General features: G+C 37.5%; 2 protein-coding genes across 3 annotated transcripts; both read left to right on the top strand.

The window, feature by feature from the left end:
* Window positions 1-243: 243 nt before the first annotated feature.
* LOC110459500 (R-spondin-1-like) lies at window positions 244-9,152 on the top strand. 2 transcript variants are annotated; one of them, XM_021511783.1, is made up of 5 exons: window positions 244-329; window positions 1,981-2,095; window positions 2,760-2,862; window positions 5,482-5,552; window positions 8,836-9,152. In XM_021511783.1, exons 1-5 carry the CDS (start codon window positions 327-329, stop codon window positions 9,063-9,065), a joined length of 522 nt encoding a protein of 173 aa, XP_021367458.1. In that variant the 5' UTR covers window positions 244-326; the 3' UTR covers window positions 9,066-9,152. The 2 variants fall into 2 exon arrangements, with proteins under 2 accessions (XP_021367458.1, XP_021367459.1); XM_021511784.1 differs by lacking the exon at window positions 8,836-9,152 and adding an exon at window positions 5,826-5,914.
* A 3,410-nt stretch (window positions 9,153-12,562) lies between these two features.
* LOC110459482 (BTB/POZ domain-containing protein KCTD21-like) lies at window positions 12,563-17,736 on the top strand. The gene is made up of 2 exons (XM_021511762.1): window positions 12,563-12,798; window positions 16,034-17,736. Exons 1-2 carry the CDS (start codon window positions 12,620-12,622, stop codon window positions 16,287-16,289), a joined length of 435 nt encoding a protein of 144 aa, XP_021367437.1. The 5' UTR covers window positions 12,563-12,619; the 3' UTR covers window positions 16,290-17,736.
* The last annotated feature ends 6,386 nt before the right edge of the window (window positions 17,737-24,122 follow it).

Raw genomic sequence — 24,122 nt, 5'->3', positions numbered from 1 at the left:
TATTTCGGCGGACGTACAGCCTGCAAGTTTTGAGTAGGATCGCATGCTGTTTTATAAAGTAGCGTGTCAGGCAAGTTAGATTTATTCAATCGATAAACACGTACCGCAAAACACGACACGATCTAGAACAGTCTCTAAGGTAGGTGATTAAAAACATGTGACGTGTATAATTAAAAATTGTTATAGTGTGGCCGTTGTGGAACTGTCGACGTCAAATGTATGATACGTCAGGCATTATCTATTAGTGTTTACATTATAAACCCACGTCGTAAAGATAAGATCAGTTGAAGCTAGGTTGTTTTGATCAGCCTATAGATCGCCTAACAATGGTAGGTATTGTATTTTGGTTATTTAATTATTGCGTTTTCTTTTTAAATATTCTTAACGAGGTTATATTGGGGGAGATTAAAGGAATTTGAGTGTATTTATTGCTCAACATTTTGACATTTATAATTGCTAACAAAGATTGATTATTGGATTCAACAGTTTTGTGAGTTGAATTCGATTTATCATTTTGGCGATTAGGTATTCTGATTTGAAATCGGTAATAAAATATTCTTTTATTTCGCTCACGTTATTGACCTCGTTAATATCTATGTTTGTAAGATTCGCCAAAACTTTTTTCTTTCGGTGGCAGCTTCTTGGAGAAATAGGAGGTGGTTGTTCCGGTTAGCCTTTTGACAATATAATGTAGATGGACTGAGTGTCATAGTTCCCTGACATTGTAGATACAGACACTTTGAATAACTTTTACGAGGCCCCATCAGTTGTGTACCTTTTCGGTGAATAAGACCTTAACAGGAACGCACAGAATTGTTATTTACCGTTAATCACTGGGGAACAACAAATCAGTGTTTTATTATACAGAAGTAATACATAGAAGTAGAGATGAATGTTTCGGTATCACAGATTCTATTGTATTCATTCCGCCGTCGTAGTAATCTGTATGTCCTTGTCAGATGATGTGTCCGGTCTACGTGCATGTTTTACAGAGCTGTGTACAAGAAAATGTTAATGACTCTTACCAACAAAGGAAGTGATTGGTCGACAATCCAAACCGGACAAAACCTAAATACAGACACTCCTATGCGTCATCAACTACCATGCAAGTGATGTACATGGACGACAAATGCCATACTGTTGTTGTCATCTCATAGCGATGCAGGCTATATTCAAACGTAAAAAATATTCGCGTTGTAAACGTTTGCAGTATATAATATTTGCTTCTGCATAACAATAACAAAATAAGGATATCGAGTCAATATATATATCATTATCATACAAACGCGCTTATCACATCATGTCGACGTCATGTTAGCAAAACTATACAGTCAAATTTGTAATCTCGAGTCTAAAACATCATATAGGCAAGGTGGTGATATTCGTAAGAAGGGGTGCTCGAGAATTGTAGATGTCTAAGGCTTTAGGGTGTGATTTTTTTTATTAAAAATAAATATTTGACAAGATATTAACAAATGACTTACAATGTGAACCACCCAACATACAGACAAGCAAATAAAAAGAAGCCCGACTATCAAATATTAACTGGAAATTAAATACATAAGACACTAATCAATTCGAGTAAGTCGGCGTCAGATCTGCGCTATTACAAGGAGACAAGTACACCAACATATCCTGTCTCCAGCACACATTCACACTTTCACGCTTAGCCAACACGGATGAAAACACGTCCTTAAATGACCGTAGATGTTAAAAGGACGTTAAACTAAATAAAACCAAACCAAACCAAAAATCAATTCGGGTCTATGGTTTCTCTTAAACATGTGCTTTTCTAATGTTCGTAATCAGTAAATTATAACCATTTTGATCATTGGTATGTCTGTTAAACATATAGAAAACCATATATAAGCAGAGGATCCAACTTCAGTCACTTCTGATAATATTATGATTAAAGATTAATACTAATATGCAAAAGATACCAAATCAAATTAACTGCGTTATTGTAACACTTTATTCTAGGCTTGTACATCGCTACTATTGTCTATTTTTGGAATTTCCCTGCTCCACACTTCAAGAGGGTTCTTAGCATCAGCTAACGAGACTGTGATAACTGAAACAAACGCCGGGTCTGGCTGTAAGTATGATATGATCAGAATGTCAACAAATCGGATATATAACTTAAAATAGTGGGTGAAGTTCATATTGGTATTTTATTCTGCCAGGCATAAATTGAAATGCACTATGTTGAATTTGCATCATTTGTTTTAAAGCTGCAAAATTATCTATTATTGTCTAAGTTTTTATAATAACTGTTCATACAATATTTATGCTTTTATTTTGAAATTTATCATCAAAATATTATCTTTTATAAAGCTCTGTAAAAGCTAAAACGAAATTCATAATACAATAGTCTAAATGTCGAAATTCGTCATTGTAAACTGTGACATAGTTTAGTTTTAGTAAAACAAACATTTTCGGCCTGTAGTTAATTTACTGTTTAGTTCCGTTAAAGCGGGGTAAAGTTGCAGTTATTATTTCAGTTCGAATAGACCGATTGTTAAATCATCAAAAAAAAATTCAGAAATAAAGAAAGATTTGATAAACAAGGGCGAGAAAAATACTCAATCAGATAGGATAGAGTAATGGTCGCCGAAATCAATATTATTTTTCTACTGAACACATTTATAATGTAATACTACGACAATAGTCAAACAAAGATATCCCACAGGTACTTATTTTAATCGTTTGGGCTGGTAACTTAATGCCATGAGAGACTTATTTTTAACCTTTGTTTGTAGCGTGCCCTGTCCATTGTAAAATAAAGCCTTGTGTCGCACAGGTGGGATGTTCTCTCTGCGAAAACGGTTTCTGTCTACACTACCAACGGAACGGAACCTCAACGTAAGTAATGGCTGGTTTGATGTAAACATATATAAACTAATTAAAGCGCATACGATTATAGTCTTGCCGAATTTACTTCAGTATTATATAACACATTCGTACCTTTTTTTTTTACCTTTTTCTCCATAAACTGCACTTGTCCTTTGTGAGATGAAGGTTGATTATTAATCGACTTAAATCTTATATTACAACCTCGTTTATATTTTACAATTTTGTGTACACAATTTTGCTTCTCTGGTAATTTGTCTCTTATAAAATAGGTATATTGGACTAGTCATCGAGTATAAAGTTAAGCCTTTTTTGGTTTTCCAACAACTTGTCTACCCGCTCTTGTGATAATGTGAGAAGGTTGTATGCTGTTCTGGTTACCCTTGTCATTGTATTTCAGTGAGCCAAATATACCGAGATACCGCCTGCAGCACACATGTACATATACAACACACATTGAGTCACGTCCTGATATGACCTTAACCGTATAGAACGATAAATTCGTGCAATCTACAGTTGAAAAATACATGGGAGGCTCCTAAAAGGAAAAGCCTTTATGTAAGACATAATACAATAGGTGACCATTTAAATATATATATAGGATTTTACATGAGTTTCATATGAAATTATATGAAACGAGTCTTAGGAGTTTTCATTTTTGCGAGCCTTGAAAATTCGAGACGAGTTCCATAAAAGCTCAAAAGAAATGAAAACAAATTTATGATACTTTTTATCACATAACTCAGAAAACTTACATTTTGACAGGTTTTAAAGCCAAAATGTAGGGGGCTTAATCAAACGGAGACAGCCATTTTGTTGCGTCATTCACTATTTGTGACGTCACGTCATTGTCCATATTATGACGTCAAAATCGATTTCTGCCTGGCAAAGCCAATGAAAAACGCTCCTTGGTATATTACACTAGTGACATATGTAAAAATATTACATTGGCACACATTGTATGGATGATGACAATGACGTTGAGGATGATGATAATGATTATGAGGAACGATAGTTTGAACGTTTAGGATCAGAATTCTGATGAGATAGTGATGCTGATGATGATGTTGATGATGATGATGATTGTGAGGATGATGATGATGATGATGATGATGATGATGATTGTGAGGAGGAGGAGGATGAGGATGATGATGATGATGATGATGATGGTGATGATGATGATGATGATGATGATTGTGAGGATGATGATGATGATGATGATGATGGTGATGATGACGATGATGATGATGATGGTGATGATGTTGATGATTATGAGAATGAGGAAGATGGTAATGGTGATGATGATGATGATGAATGTGAGGATGATGATGATGGTGATGAGGAAGATGACGACAACATTCAGGATGATGTTGATGATGAGTGAATTAAGTGTCAAAATGAGTGTTAGAGAGTGTGAAAATGAAAATACCTGTTCTGTACCTATATTATGAAAAACTGTTGGAAAAATAAATTGATAAAAAAAATAAAAAAATTGTTACATTGGCGAAATCACTGGTTAGCAGGCCGATTATGGGAAAAATTCATGTACGTAAAGCCCTTTGATACTTCGTGTAATGTGGAGGTCGGTTGTTTTGGTTATGATCATTTTTTGGTTTTGGCCTTGTTGTTTCGTCGCCACTACTCTTGTTCTAATTCTAACAACTTGTGTTTACCCGGATTTGACCAACATTTAAATGGAAGATGTTGTCGATTCTTCAGACAACGATTATCCTTCCGCAACTCCTGGTCTTATTTTCCTTGCACTAGGGTGTCCATTTTTGTCTTTCTCTAGTCATAAGTTATAACTATAATTTGGCGATATCATTTTAATTCCCTGGTTACATTTGTCGGTCTTTTTCAAGGTTACATAGTCATAAGTCAAACACAACCACTTTAGGGGGTTTGGGCTATATATCGTGAGCTAAAGTTTACTTCTGTTCATTCCTTTTTTATTTAAGATGTATTTATGTTATTTCATTTTTTCACATCCACAAACGTTCGTACAGGTCAGTATGTATAAAACTGTTGAAATATATGCGGTTCAGGTTATCAGAGAAAGCTTTGAAATTAAACGCTCATCAAACCTGTCAACACTATAGTAGGCTATCAAATGTATTATTTGTTTTTAAAGTATGCGAGATAATTTTCTTTTTTCTTTTGTAAACATATCAACGCACTATAGGTCTTTCTTTAGATACTCTATACCATGGAATGTTCATTGTGTATAGACCTGTGTTGTTTTCGTGATTGCTATGTTACCACGGATATAAATTCAACGCATCTTTCTGCAACTCGAAAGAATACAACCAACGAAAATGTAACAAATATATTATCTTTATTGCAATAACAAATGTGAACACAAAGGTATATACATTGTACGTGTATAACTATGAACACTGTAACAACTACGACGAAACGTGGTCTTATTCTAGTGTATATGCCGATGGTCAGATCAAGGAAAACAACTCACATTTACATCTCGTTGTACGGGCTAACTACGAATGTTTATACCCACGAAATAATTTGAAAGCTTCAAACCACGAAAGAAAGTACACACGAACATGTCATGGTATACAGTATGTAGTACTGTATGATAATTCAATGTATCATTCAAGTGCTGGCCTTTTTCAGTTTAGGAATCTGTTTGGCATCCTGTCCATCAGGGTTCTATTGCGAACAATTCCGGTTTTCAATCTGCAGAGGTAAGCAACAACCTACATCTAACTATCATCTAACTATCATACGATCAAAAGACTGAAACAGGTGGAGATTTTATCTTCATCCATATCACGACTTCATAGCATGTTAACAACAATTAATATTTCACTTAAAATATCACGCCATGATTATCAAGCAGGTATGTAGAAGTTTATCTGAATTTCTGTTTTAATAATAATAATAATTCGAGGTTCTTATATACTGCTTTTTCACAACCTAGTTCGTAGGTCGTCTCAAATTATTTTCCGTGGTTATAGGGCCTTTGCAACCATCCAATACCTTTTTCAACTCCCTGGGGAGCATACAGCCGGAGCTGCCTTATCGGCGCTAACAGCTAGGATTCAACAATCCTAGCGCTGCACAACCACGTACTCATTTATAGCTGAGTAGACTGGAACAAGCGGAGTTAAGTATCTTGCTCAAAGATACAACACAGTGTCGTGCCGTGACTCGAGCCCACAGCCCTTCGGTCACGGGCCCGGCTTCCTAACACTAGACTACCGTGCCTCCTGACGTTTAATGAACAAGTCTAAAAACATATAATGGCTATACAATTCAAATGTGTTATCAACACCTGTATATAGAATACGATAGATATTTTATTAACAATGTTTGTATGAATACATTACAATATATACATCTATTAACTATGCAATAAATATATATAAACTGCTCACTTACAATGAAATGTTTTTGTAACAAACAATAATGTATCCATACAATATCATTATGTAAGTGTTGTATACATTAGCGTTATTTTATATATTACGCAGCCTTTGATAAAAAGCGAAACAAACAAAAGGAATTGAAAAAAAAAAAAAAAAAAAATTAACAAATTGAAAAACTATTTTGGGTCGGATTTCTTTTTTGCCACCTTAAAAATAAGTATATCGTTAACTGTTATTGCTGGCTACTCGTTCTCGGTTACGTGCACAACGGCAGTGATTTTTATATGACTAGGGACGACGACACGAACCTAAAGACACTGTGACAACCGTATTAGTTACCAGTACATGTAAAGGTATAGTCCTAAACACCTTGAATCGCTGCACTCATCACCTGAGTCTGACAGCATAACTGTCATTTCACAGGGCAAAAGTGCCTCGATAGATGTCAGTTACACTACCTCTGCCCATTTAGCTCGGTAGCCTAGGGCCAACATTGAGTGTGATGATTACATTTGGTTACCAAGTAAGTCAAATGGCAATCGCCTTTTGCTTTACATGGCGAAGAACATAAGTCAAAATGCAGAGCTGAGATGTAGACACACAACTTATTGTGTGTTGACCACTAATAGTACACAGCTAGTGCATACATGTGTAAACACTGGAGAAATTCTAAAATGTCGGTACAGCGGGAAAAGCCTACGTAGATAAGGAACACCGTGGACACGTGTAGATGAGGTCACTCCAAGCCACCTTACTGATTACGTTATCAAACGCAACAGACAATGCTTTAGGTAAAATTCATGTGCCATTTTCAAGGCAGAGCATGTTATGCTCAGTCCTTTGTTGAGGAAGAGCTAATATGCTAGGTATTTCTAATCCTAATAAACATTCTTAGTTACAAATAGTCAGCAGGAATTTTAAAGCTACTACTGTCAAATCAGATATATTACTGGAGCCCAAATTTCTTAGTTTTCAGACATAACATCATTTCGCGAGTACATGCATTCGTGGATTACGAGTACTCACTCACACCAAGAATTTCTCTATACCAAACTTGTAGTTACTTCATGGACCAATAAATTAGTGGATTTCGAAACCCCGCAACAATTAGTGCTTTCACGGTAAATCCGCAATGAATACGAACACTAACGCTCTGAAAGAGAAACAGTTTACTTCGTATGCCCGAGATCCGAAAGTTTGTTGACCTTAAGTACATGTGGTATTTAGCACAGGCCTGAACATAATTAAGTTATATAAATCAAATTATCAGAATGCACGGTCTAGTGGTAGGACGCATGGTTGCGGGTTCGAGTCACAGCACGGAACTGTTTTATTTCTTTGAGTAAGATATTTTACTCCGCTTGTTCCAGTCATAAGCTGTAAATGAATACGTGGTTTAGTAGTGCTAGACTTGTAGAATGCTAACTGTGAGCGCCGAAATGGCAGCACCGACTGTATGCTCCCCAGGCAGTTGAGAAAGCTATTGACTGGTTTCAAATTCCCTAAAACCACGGATAAAAGTTGTTAAACCGCTTTGAGACGATCTACGAACTATGTTGTGATAAAGCGGTAAATAAGACCTCGAATTATTATTATTATTATTTAAAACAATAAGTTAACGTTTCTGATCGTTATCGTAGAAATGCATACCAAATTAAGTTAAAGATTGACGTTAAATGCCTATCAATTGTCTGGTTGAAAAATAAGTTAATAAGGAAACACAATAACGCGACTTTTTGAAGATTGACGTTGATTTATTGTGATAAATGTCGCGTGTATTTCCTTCAAAAGCCTCCGATCCGTGTGGTATGTAATATACAGTTTGTATTGTATAATCACAATATACTAACGCAAGCATTACAATAGGGATATATTTGCGAAGAGTTTACATAACAATATAGAATATGATGTAGATTATATACTTTATATAGATAATGGATTATACCACTAAAATACATATATTAAAATTGATACATAATATAGAGGGGGAAATATACACACACCTTATAAAAAACTTGTAATGTCGTGTGTTTTATTCGGGAACGTAGGTTGATTAATAAGATGTTTCGGTTAAGGAACTATCCCTGTGACTGAAAACTCGTTTTTCATGAAAGATTGATGTATAACAAATTTTCAAAATGCACAATATCCAGATAGTTAAATTTTAGATTGCCTGTATTGAAAAATGAAAATTCTGCAAAATTAACTTTGTTTATTGTAAACAGAAATATCATGCATACTTACAGATAATTACAGCGTGATAGTGTATGTGGTTTACTTGATGCATATGAGTAAATACAAACTGTTAGTTAAATCTTACTTTGTCAAATCAATAACTACATTGTATCAAACTACCTTCAGAATACTCCGTTATCATGGTACGTTCCTTGGTTGCGGTCTGTTGAATATGTTTGACATGGCATGGTTATTTGTGAACCGTTTTGAGACAAACTAGGTTGTGATTAAGCGGTATATAAGAACCTCAAACTATTATTGTTATGATGATGCACTTAATATATATTTCATGTTTCAAGTTGGTTGAATGTTATAATCTGGTTTGAATGGATTAATGCGTGCCAATTTTCTCTTTTGCTGACAGCTTGCAAGGACACGAATTGTGATACATGTGATTCTCGCGGAAAATGCACGAAGTGTAAAATTGGTTTCTCCCTTATGGCCAGCGACAGCACCTGCCACGCCGCCTCTACAACTCCACCCTTGACAACCGCTACAACAACTGCAGATTCTACTACAACTGACATCATGTCGACGATGGGACAGGCAATATCTGCATCAACACCGAATGTTCCAGGGGCGGCATCTCTTTAAACATGTCACGCAGAGTAATTAACTGTGTAGTGTCTATTTCAATAAGTCCTGGTACCTATAAAGCAAAATTGTTGTTTTTCTATCAAAGTTTGTGTTGATATTATACTATTTTTAATGTCGGCCTTTTGGTACTAAATGTACTAAACACACAATGTTATCAGATTGTTGGAATACAACACCACTCAATGTTCATGTATTTCTGTTTTGGTGTTTATTGGCATGCATTGTTAAGCGTCTTAGCAACAACTTATCCGAAAAGGAGAGCGAACAACAAAGTAAAGAAGGTATTAACTGGTGAAATTAAGGTGGCAGATCAAGTGTAACAAAATACGCTCCTCCAGAAATTGTATATAGATAGAATGTGTTAACGGGAGGCTACAATCTGAATGAGGTACTGGAAAAGTTAATCTAATGATAGAAGATACTAAACCATCTATGGCCTCGGGAAGGGAAGAGAGCGTAATATGACCGATATACATAAAAATGATGTTAATTTCGGTTGGCATCTTTCGCACAGAACTTGATAATACATCGGAGACCTAAATATACATGTAGCGTAGGGGCAATATATGTATTAACAAGCATACGTTCAATTTCAGTTTATATTGACCAACATATAGGAAGGGACGAGAGGACGAAGCGAGGGTAGATAGAATGATATCGGTAAACTGTATACGTGTACACGTTTAAAAAAGAGCGATTTGGTGTAAAAAAGAGACGCAAATCTAAACGACCTACATGTATAACGACAAAGAACAGGTAAAAATAGCTGAGGACAGCTTGAGACGACCTTCAGAGATCAAGAAGAACGGTTAAGGACAGTTTGAGGCGACCTTCAGAGATCAAGAAGAACGGTTAAGACAGCTTGCGACGACCTTCAGAGATCAAGAAGAACGGCCGAGGACAGCTTGAGACAACCTTCCGAGATCAAGAAGTACGGTTAAGGACAGCTTAAGACGACCTTTAGAGATCAAAAAGAACGGTTCAGGACAGCTTGAGACGACCTTCAGAGAACGGGGGAGAATGGCTTAGTCTAGCTAATAACGCGTTACAGAGAACAAAAGAGAACGGGGGAGACCAGCTAAGGACAGCTTGGGACAAGCTACAGAGAACGGGGAAGAATCGATAAGGACAGGCTTTGGCGACCTTAGAAGAACGACAGAGAACAGGAAAGTGTGGTCAGGACAGCTTAGAACGAGCTACAGGGAACAGGGTAGAACGGCTAATGTCAGCTTGGTACGAGCTACAGAGACGTAGGATAACAGTTCAGGACTGCTTAGGACGACTTAAAGCGCATAGGGGAGAACGGCTTAGGACAGCTTAGGACGACCTTTAGAGAACGGCAGAGATCGGGAAAAATGGCTTCGGACAACTTAGGACGATCTTCAGCGAGCTAGACGAGAATGGCTTCAGACAGCTGATGACGACCTTAGGATAACGGAGAAGAATTGATAAGGACAGACAATGGCGACCTTAGGAGAACGACAGAGGACAGGAGAGATGTGGTCAGGACAGCTTTGAACGCGCTACAGGGGACAGGTTCGAACGGCTAAGAACAGCTTGGTACGAGCTACAGACACGGGGAGAACGGTTCAGGGCTGATTATAACGAGCTACAGGGAACAGGGCAAAACGGTAAAGGACAGTTTGGTACGAGCTGCAGAGACGGGGCAGAACGGTTCAAGGCTGCTAAGGACTACTTACAGAGAACAGGGGAGAGTGGCTCAAGACAACTGAGGACTATCTACAGAGGACGACAGAGAACAGGGGAGAATGGCTCAGGACATCTTAGGACGACTTATAAAGAAGGACAGAAAACATGAGAAAACGGCTTTGGATGAACTTCAGTGAAAGACAGAAAAAAGAGGAGAACGACTGAGGACAGCTAAGGACGAGCTACAGAGAAAGGCAAAACAAGCAGCTAACACCATGACACCAGGAAAATAAACATCAACTTGAGCAAGAAAACTTATTGACTTTTATTTTACTATACAATTTTGGTCTTTTCTAGCAGAATATATACAAAAGAAAAATCCCTAAGGGGCCAACATTACGCGCCACGTATGGTGCCATGCAGTGTCGGACACATCAGGCTTATATGTTCGAACCCTTGAAGGGTGACATAAAACGTAAAAGTGTTTCTGAAGTTAGACAAGTAAAATAAAACTATATACTGTAGAATGATGCTGAAGGGGGAAGAATAACAAAAAATGGAACATTCAGTCAGTTCATTTTCTGTTTTAGAAAATACTTGTATAGATATACTACAGTTCCACGATCAATACCAACGTACAAGATGTATTGATAACCTGATGATGATACAGGTAGAAGACATTTTTAGGAGATCAATAAGTCGGCTTTGCACCTAGTATCGGATCAGACTTTTTTAAATCATGTTATTTTCATATGCATCGAGCGTCATTCAGGGAATAGTATACATTCAATTATGTTCCGTTGTCAGTATAATGTGACGAGCGGAATGATTTGCTTGGTTGGCATCAGATCCACGCAATCGATAGGAGGAACTTCCACCAACATAACCTGCCTCCGGTACACAAAATGTACACACATCCACGCATACACCACAAACATGAAGGCACGTACGTCATCAAAAGAATTTAACTGTTAATAGGATGTTAAACTCTAAAAAACAAAGTCAAATCCAGCTGAGAGTCCAGTCGCCTTTATTCCTGATTACCAATACAGTCAACTTTGTTTTATTCCATAAGACAACAACCTACTGTCTTAAAGACAGCAAACCTCGCAACCAGTTGATGAATCAGCGTCCCACGATTTCATAAGTTCCTCAGGATTCTTTTATTAAATAGATACTTCACTCACCTTCGCTCGAATTAGAAAACGTATCCAACTTCGTTTCGAATAGATGATCCAGTAATTTTCATTTTTGAAGATAATCCAGCCACCTTAGTTGTAAGTAGATAATAGAGCAATCTGTATTCCATTTACATAATCCATCTTACATCCATCTGACAAATAATTAATTTTTTGTAATTAAATAAAATGAAACGACTTCTCTCCATTTTATAAATTTGTTATACATGTTACAATGTTATTGTTTTCCGTATTACGGAAGCATATACGTGCCATCTTGAATTGTTTTCTTATATCGTTATAACGACATACCTATATCTTTATAACAAGATAGCTTATCTTGTTATAACAAAATGGCTTATCTCGTTAGAACAAGATAGCTAACGAGATAAGAAAAAAGCCAAAATGACACGTATAGGCTTCCGTAACAATCTGCTTTTGCAGAGAACAAATATTTAAATTAGTGACAATGACAATTACATAGGCTAACTGGTTGGCACCCTTTAACTTTAATGGTGTGTTCATGTATTAAATTCGGAACTGTACGTGTTATATAGCGTTATAAACATAATTCAAAGAGGGGTAACTCTAGCAATAACCTTGACTATTGACTGCTATGTACGTAGCCTGTGGACTAGGATTGTAAACACAGGGTAACATCTGTTGACTTAATTCGTTTCGGATAGATCAACAGTTATAATCAATAACTGACATCGTATCTTCATGGCGGAACGGGACAGAATTATAAAGCTGAATGTCGGGGGAGCCCTTTATACGACGTCAAAGTCCGTCCTGACCAGTGTCCGAGGCGGATTTCTGGACAGAGTGGCCGTGGGAGAAATCAACTCCATGAGGGACCACCGGGGCACCATATTCATTGATCGAGACGGACACGTATTCAGGTTTGTGTTAGTTTTATATATGAATGGGCTATGCGTTATGCGTTGTTTAACCTTCAATTTTGTTACTTCACTGACCAGAACTAATATGATGCAAACCAATTTAATGCCTTAAGTTGGCAACTTTTTAAATTTCTTAATGCCAGTACTTCCCTCTCTGTTTCCCATTTACCATATATATATATATATTATATCTCAGGTGTAGATAATTCACTGTCCCCTAGACAGGGTAATCCAGAATGCTTAATATCTATACCTCCTGCTTACTGCTTGATTTTAATATTATAGTCTGCGTTAATCGAGGATAGTTGTACCTATGTTTTACCATTTGCGCCCTCTGATGGTAAACATACTAACAATAAAGGTATTTTGAAATATTTTTGTAAAAAGTATGCACATTATTTGTGAAACGAAACGAATCCGGGATGTCTCCAACTTATTCAATTCTTTTACATCTGTTTATCGCTTTATTACATAACAAAAATTAAATGTATCAATTTTCTAACAAAAGACATACAAAATATATTCCAAGAATTGCTTAAAATAATAAGCGTTTCGTTTAGTCGTTTTCTATTTATATAGAGCGTATACATGTAGTTGGTCTAGGATGTTTAAACAACCCTAAGTCACTTGATAAACTATAAATAATTCTACTGCAGTAACGACAATTTTCATTGGTGAATAATCATGTATGATTTTACGATACACCAAGCGCGTGCATGCATTATTTTCCAACAGTTTAATACTCTTTCGAAAACCAACCCCACAAATGAAAACAAGCGAGCCGCGGACTCGTCTCCTTTGTCAAAGGATGCTACAAGAATTAAACGTGTACGTGTTTGGCGATTTGCTAGTAAACAAACATAAACAAGTATCACTTTCCAATCTAGGTCTACATTTAACCTGCTTAAGCCGCAGAATGTTCTCCCGAACTTACCGCGAAGTTGACTTGAATAAGGGTTTTTAATCTGTCAAATGCTGATTTCATATTTGGACGTGCGATGTCGATAGAATGCTTGAATTAGACTTCTGGTATAACGCATGACGTCAGTGTATATTGCTTATTATGTGATGACAAAATGACGACTGAAAATGAAAATCCTTTCAACAGATACCTAGGTTTAAAAGACATAACAATGACAACTGACCAAACGGTAACACATTATAGAAGACTTCAGGCGTCACGTGGTATCACGTGCAAAAGAACAGCTTAATCTAAATTGAATTGTAATGAACTTATTAAGGTCGCATTGCTCATAATAGGCGTAAGGACGCTTAGTTAATCGTGAAAAAAACTTCCATAACACTGCTTTTGCTAGAGTGGTTTGAATAGAAAATGTTGGAAAAATGATACAACCTCCTGCCGCATGCGGTCTTTGTTTAATATTTTTTACATCATTTTGTCACCCTCGTTATGTATTCCACCATAATGCACGTACCTGTCTTGATGATTAGTTAGATACTAAGCAGTTAATTATCCAAGTCGCCTAGGTTACAATGTATCATAGTCTGTATTGACAACAATAAACGCAAAAGCAAAAAGTTGGTTTAACTATGAAACGAATTGGAGATTGGACAACCTCCAGAAATTATGAAATCGGGAACGGGAAAAGACGATCTGATTAAAATCATCTGTTACATGATTTTAATCAGATTGAAAAAATATATATAAATCTTATAAATAGGGACGCCACCAGGAAAGCAGGCACATTTTAAATAGTCATATAAGGAGTATTTGTTTTCTTACACTGTTAGGAATAATTTGAATGATGAAACAGCTACATATACGATACGTCAATACTTTTGCTGTACAACTGTATATCCCAGCTGTTACACTTATAACGCCGACATTACTGACACGTTTATAAAGATCGATTAAAATGTAGGCTAGCTTTATTATATTATCCGATCAGACACAAGCATACACACACCATAACATTGAGTTGTTAATGTTGGTGTGTCGCTATATGGATAAGGTATTTATGATACTACCATTCCGTTTTATTCTTTCTAATCCTTCACATATTTTAACAACTGCCAAAACTGACAATTTTGACCAAATGATTAGGCAAGTAATGATCAAGAATAAAACCATCTTAAAACATGTAAGATAGTGGGTATCAAAAGAGAGCAGCACTTAGGTCAAAAGTACATTAGAGGTAAAATCTTAGGATTTGGGTATTACCGCGCAGTGTCTGTCAGAGTGGCTGTTGAATTGAAGATAAAGCTGCAGGGATATCCATCTAGTGGCGACCAGTGGATGACATAGAGTAAGGACGAGAGTGTGCACTCCCCAAACCAGACAGGGTAGCTGTTGTTGCCATATGATACATTTAAGTATTGTCGTTTTGGCAGGGAAAGTTAGATTAGAAGTTAGATTAAATTGTCGCACGTGCCTAGTTATGTATGTAAAAGGGATGGTGCGGGATCATCAATAATCAATAAGATATGTACTATGAACTTTCATAAAAGGCTCTTTAACAGGGAATTTAGGGAGCGAGGCTCCAAACGACTGGAGAGAGAGAAGATGATGCCGGAGGACACGGGTGGCGCAGTTCACGCTTCAGGACAGGGTGATTTACCATCCTCATCATCGGAGGATCGGAGGTCAGGGACAATCCTGGCCACGGCCCCAAAAATACCCATGTGTTACATAACACGCTGACAACACACGTGGACTTAGACTTTTTATTTACTTCGCATTGTGGCCGCGACAGTCTTAAATCTGCTAAATGTCCCTTTTAACATATTTCTGGAACACGACAGCAATCTACCTGCACACAGATTATATAGTTACAACATCAAACACCTGTTTCCTGTTCCTGTGCCTGACACAATTACAGCGAATATAACACACATGTTGATAGAGGAAATATGTCCGAGGTACGGAGCGGCCTTACAAATAGTAACCGATAATGGGACAGAGAATGAAAATCGGGAGAAACATAAGTGGCACTAAGTATTAGTCACGTTACTACTACATTTTACCATCCCCACAGCGATACGGAAGTTGAAAGGTTTCATCCAACTTTACACGATATTCTATCTAAGAAACTAGACAATGACACGACAGCTTGGAACATGTATTTGAATCAAACATTTTAACATAAACGAATCATCAATATTTTCCCTATTTTTCTTAATATACAACTGTGATGTGGTTTTACCGGTTGACAAGTCATTGAAACCTCGACGTAAATATGTATTTTACGAAAATAAAATCTCAAATTTATTGCAGATATGTTCTGAACTATCTCCGGACGTCGAAGTTGACAGTGCCGCAGGGTTACAAGGAGCTGTATCTTCTCAGAGAGGAAGCAGACTTCTATGGACTCCCGGGGCTCGTTGCTGAGATAGACAACATCCTGAGATCACGGAAGCGACGAAACAGGCCACGCTTGTCCAAACAAAAGAGTAAAAGCATGGATTTGATTTGTGACGAGAACGGAACTGTCATCTTTGAAGATGATTCTTCCGATTTTTTCTATGACTGATATATACTTTTTTCCTGTTGTTAATCAATAGCTTATTATCAACGACTTACGTTGAAAGCAATGCAGGTGTATTTTAACATACATTCAATCTGCTCGAGGGCCTCCCTTATTTCGAAATCTTCTGAAAGGATCAAGTTTTCTCATTCCTACAATGATGATAACATAATCAGAACTCTGTTAAGAGGACATTTCTGTTCAGATGCCGTTTGTTCCCTTTGCGTGAAACATTTCTTAATACTTGGGGGTCGAACTCATTTGTAAAGGGTATTTTGGTATTTAATATTTTAAACAAGAACTATCATCACCAAATAACAAGCGTTGTAAGTATTGCCTTATTTTTCGAAAAAAACACATGTGACTTCATCGTTAACAAAAAGCACAGGGTAGTATATTCAGCACTATCTGAATGCACTTGATTAGAAGGAGGAAATTTAAGGGAGGCGATAATTCATGACTTACGATTTGTTGATGTCTACTGCACAATATATTCTTATTTGATCAGTTTAACGTAATTATCTTTGTGATGGAGGTGTCAGGTACGATATAACAGGTCTACATACAGCATTGCATGTTCAAAAAATGTAAGCGAAGAATTTACTGCAAACGCTTGGCATTGATCCTTGTCCGATGCATACGTGTGTGTATAGATTCAATGGTTTAAGGTCTATACTTGTTAATTTCGAACAAAGAAATTGCTTTCGGTGGTGATCAGGCAGCTAACAAACTTGTCAGAGGCAAAATGTACAGCTTGTTCTTTCTTATTACTACTATTAATAGTATTGTTTTGTTTCGCTGATCTTGAAATTGCGAAGGAACATTTAAACAATTATACAACTTAATCCATGTCATATTTAATCAATCTTGTCGAATCGTTCCAGCAATACTGCAGCAGTATACTGAACATAATGTGTAAACACGAGCTGCCTCTAAATACCGTATGGATCTTAAGTGTCAATTGTCTTACATTTTGTTTCCAGTGAGGTGTCACGTTCTATCGGTTTGTTATAGCTGGTTTTATGAAAACTTTGACAGGTATCCAAATTGCATTTAACAACGGCGATTTTCATTTCATATGTTTATAAAATGAAGAAAAATGAAGGTTAATATTTGTTACATAGATGTGTCTGTATCAACTACATCATTCACATACTTAACTTTTGAAGCAAATCACACTTGATGCAGAAACATGTTTGACCTAAGAGGTACTTTCAAAAAGTAATTAGTAAAGAAGTCAATGGCGTCCTCTACGTATTCAATAGTAACAAACATAATTTTCTCATATTTTTACCCGGATTTTGCCGCACTCTTCGAATAATATCGGTGATTTTCCGACTTCGATAAAAATGTTTGGTACTTAACCGGGCACTATTAAATCTTATCCATATATTAGATTTGGGACTACAAAATATAGTTTAATCTTGTTACAAGTTGCTTAAGTTTCATGAAATAAAATTAAAAAAAAAAAATCTGTGTTTATTTTAATGTTTTAATATGTAAGATAGGAACTCTGCAGGGAATCAGTACTAAGCGCTGTAACGACACTTTCCATTGGTTAATAACAATGTATCATTGGATGAGGCACAAGTTGTGAACAATTTCGATTTACATTATATCAATGATAAAATGCGGAGGTAAAACTCGTAATTTGATAGTTTGTTAATATTAACCCTCCACCGGATTTTCTGATTATTTTCAACATGTCATTTTTATTTTTTTAGAATTGTTCATCCATACAGGAGCAACTGAATTAAAATTCTTCAACACGTAACGCATTGTTATTAAACAATGCATAGTTCAGCTCTACCATAAACAAACCACCACCACCGCCACCGCCACAACAACAACAAGACATACTTGTAGGTCAATGTGAAACAAATGCTTTATTAGTAAATATACTTCTAAGACAAATAAAATGTCCGTTTATGTTGGTGTTAATTATCAAGTTAGTTAATTGAAACATTATCACTTTAGGAAGAAATGTCTGAGTGAAAGGTATTATTTTACTCTATAGTTTGTATAACCACAATTACCACTAATGATACAATACTTTTACTTATAGCGTAATGTAAGCCTTTTTTTCTCATACAAATGTTTTATAAAAGAACTCAGATGTTCTGACAGATATATACCTGGTGTAGTCCGTGTGACCTCTAACTCTATTACCTGACCAGACTGACGTTCTTCCAGATATATAGCTAGTGTAGTCCGTGTGTCCTCTATTCCTATTACCTGACCAAACTGATGTACTCACAGATGTATATTTAATACAGTCTGTGTGTCCTCTAACTCTATTACCTGACCAGACTGATGTACTGACAGATATATATCTAATGTAGTCCGTGTGTCCTCTAACCCTATTACCTGACCAGACTGACGTTCTGACAGATATATATCTAGTGTAGTCCGTGTGTCCTCTTACCCTGTTACCTGACCAGACTGACGTTCTGACAGATATATATCTAATGTAGTCCGTGTGTCCTCTAACCCTATTACCTGACCAGACTGACGTTCTGACAGATATATATCTAGTGTAGTCCGTGTGTCCTCTTACCCTGTTACCTGACCAGACTGACGTTCTGACAGATATATATCTAATGTAGTCCGTGTGTCCTCTAACCCTATTACCTGACCAGACTGACGTTCTGACAGATATATATCTAGTGTAGTCCGTGTGTCCTCTTACCCTGTTACCTGACCAGACTGACGTTCTGACAGATATATATATCTAGTGTAGTCCGTGTGTCCTCTAACTCTATTACCTGACCAGACTGATGTTCTGAAAGATAGATATCTAGTGTAGTCCGTGTGTCCTCTAACCCTATTACCAGACCAGACTGATGTACTGACAGATAGATATCTAGTGTAGTGCATGTGTCCTCTAACCGTATTAATTGACCAGACTGATGTTCTGGCAGATAGATATCTAGTGTAGTCCGTGTGTCCTCTAACCCTATTACCTGACCAGACTGACGTTCTGACAGATATATATCTAGTGTAGTCCGTGTGTCCTCTAACCCTATTACCTGACCAGACTGATGTTCTGACAGATATATATCTAGTGTAGTCCGTGTGTCCTCTAACCCTATTACCTGACCAGACTGATGTTCTGACAGATATATATCTAGTGTAGTCCGTGTGTCCTCTAACCCTATTACCTGACCAGACTGATGTTCTGACAGATATATATCTAGTGTAGTCCGTGTGTCCTCTAACCCTATTACCTGACCAGACTGATGTTCTGACAGATATATATCTAGTGTAGTCCGTGTGTCCTCTAACCCTATTACCTGACCAGACTGATGTTCTGACAGATATATATCTAGTGTAGTCCGTGTGTCCTCTAACCCTATTACCTGACCAGACTGATGTTCTGACAGATATATATCTAGTGTAGTCCGTGTGTCCTCTAACCCTATTACCTGACCAGACTGATGTTCTGACAGATATATATCTAGTGTAGTCCGTGTGTCCTCTAACCCTATTACCTGACCAGACTGATGTTCTGACAGATATATATCTAGTGTAGTCCGTGTGTCCTCTAACCCTATTACCTGACCAGACTGATGTTCTGACAGATATATATCTAGTGTAGTCCGTGTGTCCTCTAACCCTATTACCTGACCAGACTGATGTTCTGACAGATATATATCTAGTGTAGTCCGTGTGTCCTCTAACCCTATTACCTGACCAGACTGATGTTCTGACAGATATATATCTAGTGTAGTCCGTGTGTCCTCTAACCCTATTACCTGACCAGACTGATGTTCTGACAGATATATATCTAGTGTAGTACGTGTGTCCTCTAACCCTATTATCTGACCAGACTGACGTTCTGACATATATATATCTAGTGTAGTCCGTGTGACCTCTAACCCTATTACCCAACAGACTGAAGTTCAGACAGATAGAAATCAAGTGTAGTCCGTGTGTCTTCTTACTCTAGTATCTGATCAGACTGATGTTCTGACAGATATATGTCTAGTGTAGTCTCTGTGCTCTAACCCTGTTACCTGACCAGACTGACGTTCTGACAGATATATATCTAGTGTAGTCCGTGTGTCCTCTAACTCTATTACCTGACCAGACTGATGTTCTGGCAGATAGATATCTAGTTTAGTCCGTGTGTCCTCTTACCTTATTACCTGACCAGACTGACGTTCTGACAGATATATATCTAGTGTAGTCCGTGTGTCCTCTAACCCTATTACCTGACCAGACTGATGTACTGACAGATATTTATCTAGTGTAGTACATGTGTCCTCTAACCCTATTACCTGACCAGACTGATGTACTGACAGATACATATCTAGTGTAGTCCGTGTGTCCTCTAACCCTATTACCTGACCAGACTGACGTTCTGACAGATATATATCTAGTGTAGTCCGTGTGTCCTCTAACCCTATTACCTGACCAGACTGATGTACTGACAGATATATATCTAGTGTAGTCCGTGTGTCCTCTAACTCTATTACCTGACCAGACTGATGTTCTGGCAGATAGATATCTAGTTTAGTCCGTGTGTCCTCTTACCTTATTACCTGACCAGACTGACGTTCTGACAGATATATATCTAGTGTAGTCCGTGTGTCCTCTAACCCTATTACCTGACCAGACTGATGTACTGACAGATAGATATCTGGTGTAGTCTGTGTGTCCTCTAACCCTATTACCTTACCAGACTGATGTACTGACAGATATATATCTGGTGTAGTTAGTGTGTCCTCTAACTCTATTACCTGACCAGACTGATGTTCTGACAGATAGATATCTAGTGTAGTCCGTGTGTTCTCTAACCCTATTACCTTACCAGACTGATGTACTGACAGATATATATCTAGTGTAGTCCGTGTGTCCTCTAATCCTGTTTCCTGACCAGACTGACGTTTTGACAGATATATATATAGTGTAGTCCGTGTGTCCTCTAACCCTATTACCTGACCAGACTGATGTTCTGACAGATATATATCTAGTGTAGTCCGTGTGTCCTCTAACCCTATTACCTGACCAGACTGATGTTCTGACAGATATTTATCTAGTGTAGTCCGTGTGTCCTCTAACCCTATTACCTGACCAGACTGATGTTCTGACAGATATATATCTAGTGTAGTCCGTGTGTCCTCTAACCCTATTACCTGACCAGACTGATGTACTGACAGATATATTTCTAGTGTAGTCCGTGTGTCCTCTAACTCTATTACCTGACAAGAGACTGACGTTCTGACAGATATATATCTAGTGTAGTCCGTGTGTCCTCTAACCCTATTACCTGACCAGACTGATGTTCTGACAGATATATATATAGTGTAGTCCGTATGTCCTCTAACCCTATTACCTTACCAGACTGATCTACTGACAGATATATATCTAGTGTAGTCCGTGTGTCCTCTAACCCTATTACCTGACCAGACTGATGTTCTGACAGATATATATCTAGTGTAGTCCGTGTGTCCTCTAACCCTATTACCTGACCAGACTGATGTTCTGACAGATATATATCTAGTGTAGTCCGTGTGTCCTCTAACCCTATTACCTGACCAGACTGATGTTCTGACAGATATATATCTAGTGTAGTCCGTGTGTCCTCTAACCCTATTACCTGACCAGACTGATGTTCTGACAGATATATATCTAGTGTAGTCCGTGTGTCCTCTAACCCTATTACCTGACCAGACTGATGTTCTGACAGATATATATCTAGTGTAGTCCGTGTGTCCTCTAACCCTATTACCTGACCAGACTGATGTTCTGACAGATATATATCTAGTGTAGTCCGTGTGTCCTCTAACCCTATTACCTGACCAGACTGATGTTCTGACAGATATATATCTAGTGTAGTCCGTGTGTCCTCTAACCCTATTACCTGACCAGACTGATGTTCTGACAGATATATATCTAGTGTAGTCCGTGTGTCCTCTAACCCTATTACCTGACCAGACTGATGTTCTGACAGATATATATCTAGTGTAGTCCGTGTGTCCTCTAACCCTATTACCTGACCAGACTGATGTTCTGACAGATATATATCTAGTGTAGTCCGTGTGTCCTCTAACCCTATTACCTGACCAGACTGATGTTCTGACAGATATATATCTAGTGTAGTCCGTGTGTCCTCTAACCCTATTACCTGACCAGACTGATGTTCTGACAGATATATATCTAGTGTAGTCCGTGTGTCCTCTAACCCTATTACCTGACCAGACTGATGTTCTGACAGATATATATCTAGTGTAGTCCGTGTGTCCTCTAACCCTATTACCTGACCAGACTGATGTTCTGACAGATATATATCTAGTGTAGTCCGTGTGTCCTCTAACCCTATTACCTGACCAGACTGATGTTCTGACAGATATATATCTAGTGTAGTCCGTGTGTCCTCTAACCCTATTACCTGACCAGACTGATGTTCTGACAGATATATATCTAGTGTAGTCCGTGTGTCCTCTAACCCTATTACCTGACCAGACTGATGTTCTGACAGATATATATCTAGTGTAGTCCGTGTGTCCTCTAACCCTATTACCTGACCAGACTGATGTTCTGACAGATATATATCTAGTGTAGTCCGTGTGTCCTCTAACCCTATTACCTGACCAGACTGATGTTCTGACAGATATATATCTAGTGTAGTCCGTGTGTCCTCTAACCCTATTACCTGACCAGACTGATGTTCTGACAGATATATATCTAGTGTAGTCCGTGTGTCCTCTAACCCTATTACCTGACCAGACTGATGTTCTGACAGATATATATCTAGTGTAGTCCGTGTGTCCTCTAACCCTATTACCTGACCAGACTGATGTTCTGACAGATATATATCTAGTGTAGTCCGTGTGTCCTCTAACCCTATTACCTGACCAGACTGATGTTCTGACAGATATATATCTAGTGTAGTCCGTGTGACCTCTAACCCTATTACCTGACCAGACTGATGTACTGACAGATATATATCTAGTGTAGTACGGGTGTCCTCTAACCCTATTATCTGACCAGACTGACGTTCTGACATAAAGCTATCTAGTGTAGTCCGTGTGTCCTCTAACCCTATTACCTGACCAGACTGACGTTCTGACAGATATATATCTAGTGTAGTCCGTGTGACCTCTAACCCTATTACCCGAACAGACTGAAGTTCAGACAGATAGAAATCAAGTGTAGTCCGTGTGTCTTCTTACTCTAGTATCTGACCAGACTGATGTTCTGACAGATATACATCTAGTGTAGTCTCTGTGTTCTCAAACTGACCAGATCTAATTCTATATTTTCGTTATATGAACAAACAAAACATGCTTTAACATATTACTACATTTAATTATAAAATATGAAATATTTGCTTTAAGACACAATGGGCACAATTAACTTGAAATTAATATAACACTCATATCTACGTATTTTATGAAAAGATCCAAAGTGTTGAGCAAACCGACTATTCTGTTTACTAGAGGAATTTCTTCTGCCTACATCATTACAAAAAATCTATATATATTTACCACCACAGAACAGGTTTATATTCCAATTCGCTGTTCATTATACACCTGGGATGTTAGAAATGCAGGTAGCACTCCACATCTTCTCTTATATGAGATTTGCGTATTCACGAAAGCCGAGTCATTGAACAGAGATGTCCAATGCCGTACACAGTCGTAATGAAAGTATTTGCTTGAAGACTGACATGTGAAAATGGGACATATTCAGATAAATTCTCGTTTAAAATCGAGCTCGTTGCCCGCTTATGCAAAAATCAAAATGTGAAACGAATAAATAAATAAATAAATGAATAAAAGAAAAGTATTGATGAATCTTATCATTGATTAAATAAATATCAGCGCAAGAGTT

This window comes from Mizuhopecten yessoensis, unplaced genomic scaffold, assembly GCF_002113885.1.
Source record: "Mizuhopecten yessoensis strain PY_sf001 unplaced genomic scaffold, ASM211388v2 scaffold10087, whole genome shotgun sequence".
Taxonomy (NCBI): Eukaryota; Metazoa; Mollusca; class Bivalvia; order Pectinida; family Pectinidae; genus Mizuhopecten; species Mizuhopecten yessoensis.
Note: the sequence above shows the minus strand (reverse complement) of the source record. Positions and strands in the feature narration are given on the sequence as shown.

Excerpts from the sequence above, each read along its gene's own strand:
- LOC110459500 (XM_021511783.1), top strand. Across the intron at positions 2,096-2,759 it reads AACAAACGCCGGGTCTGGCT|CGTGCCCTGTCCATTGTAAA; the intron begins GTAAGTATGATA and ends CTTTGTTTGTAG. Across the intron at positions 2,863-5,481 it reads CAACGGAACGGAACCTCAAC|TTTAGGAATCTGTTTGGCAT; the intron begins GTAAGTAATGGC and ends GGCCTTTTTCAG.
- LOC110459482 (XM_021511762.1), top strand. The coding sequence starts at position 12,620 with ATGGCGGAACGGGACAGAATTATAAAGCTGAATGTCGGGGGAGCCCTT. Across the intron at positions 12,799-16,033 it reads CGAGACGGACACGTATTCAG|ATATGTTCTGAACTATCTCC; the intron begins GTTTGTGTTAGT and ends AATTTATTGCAG.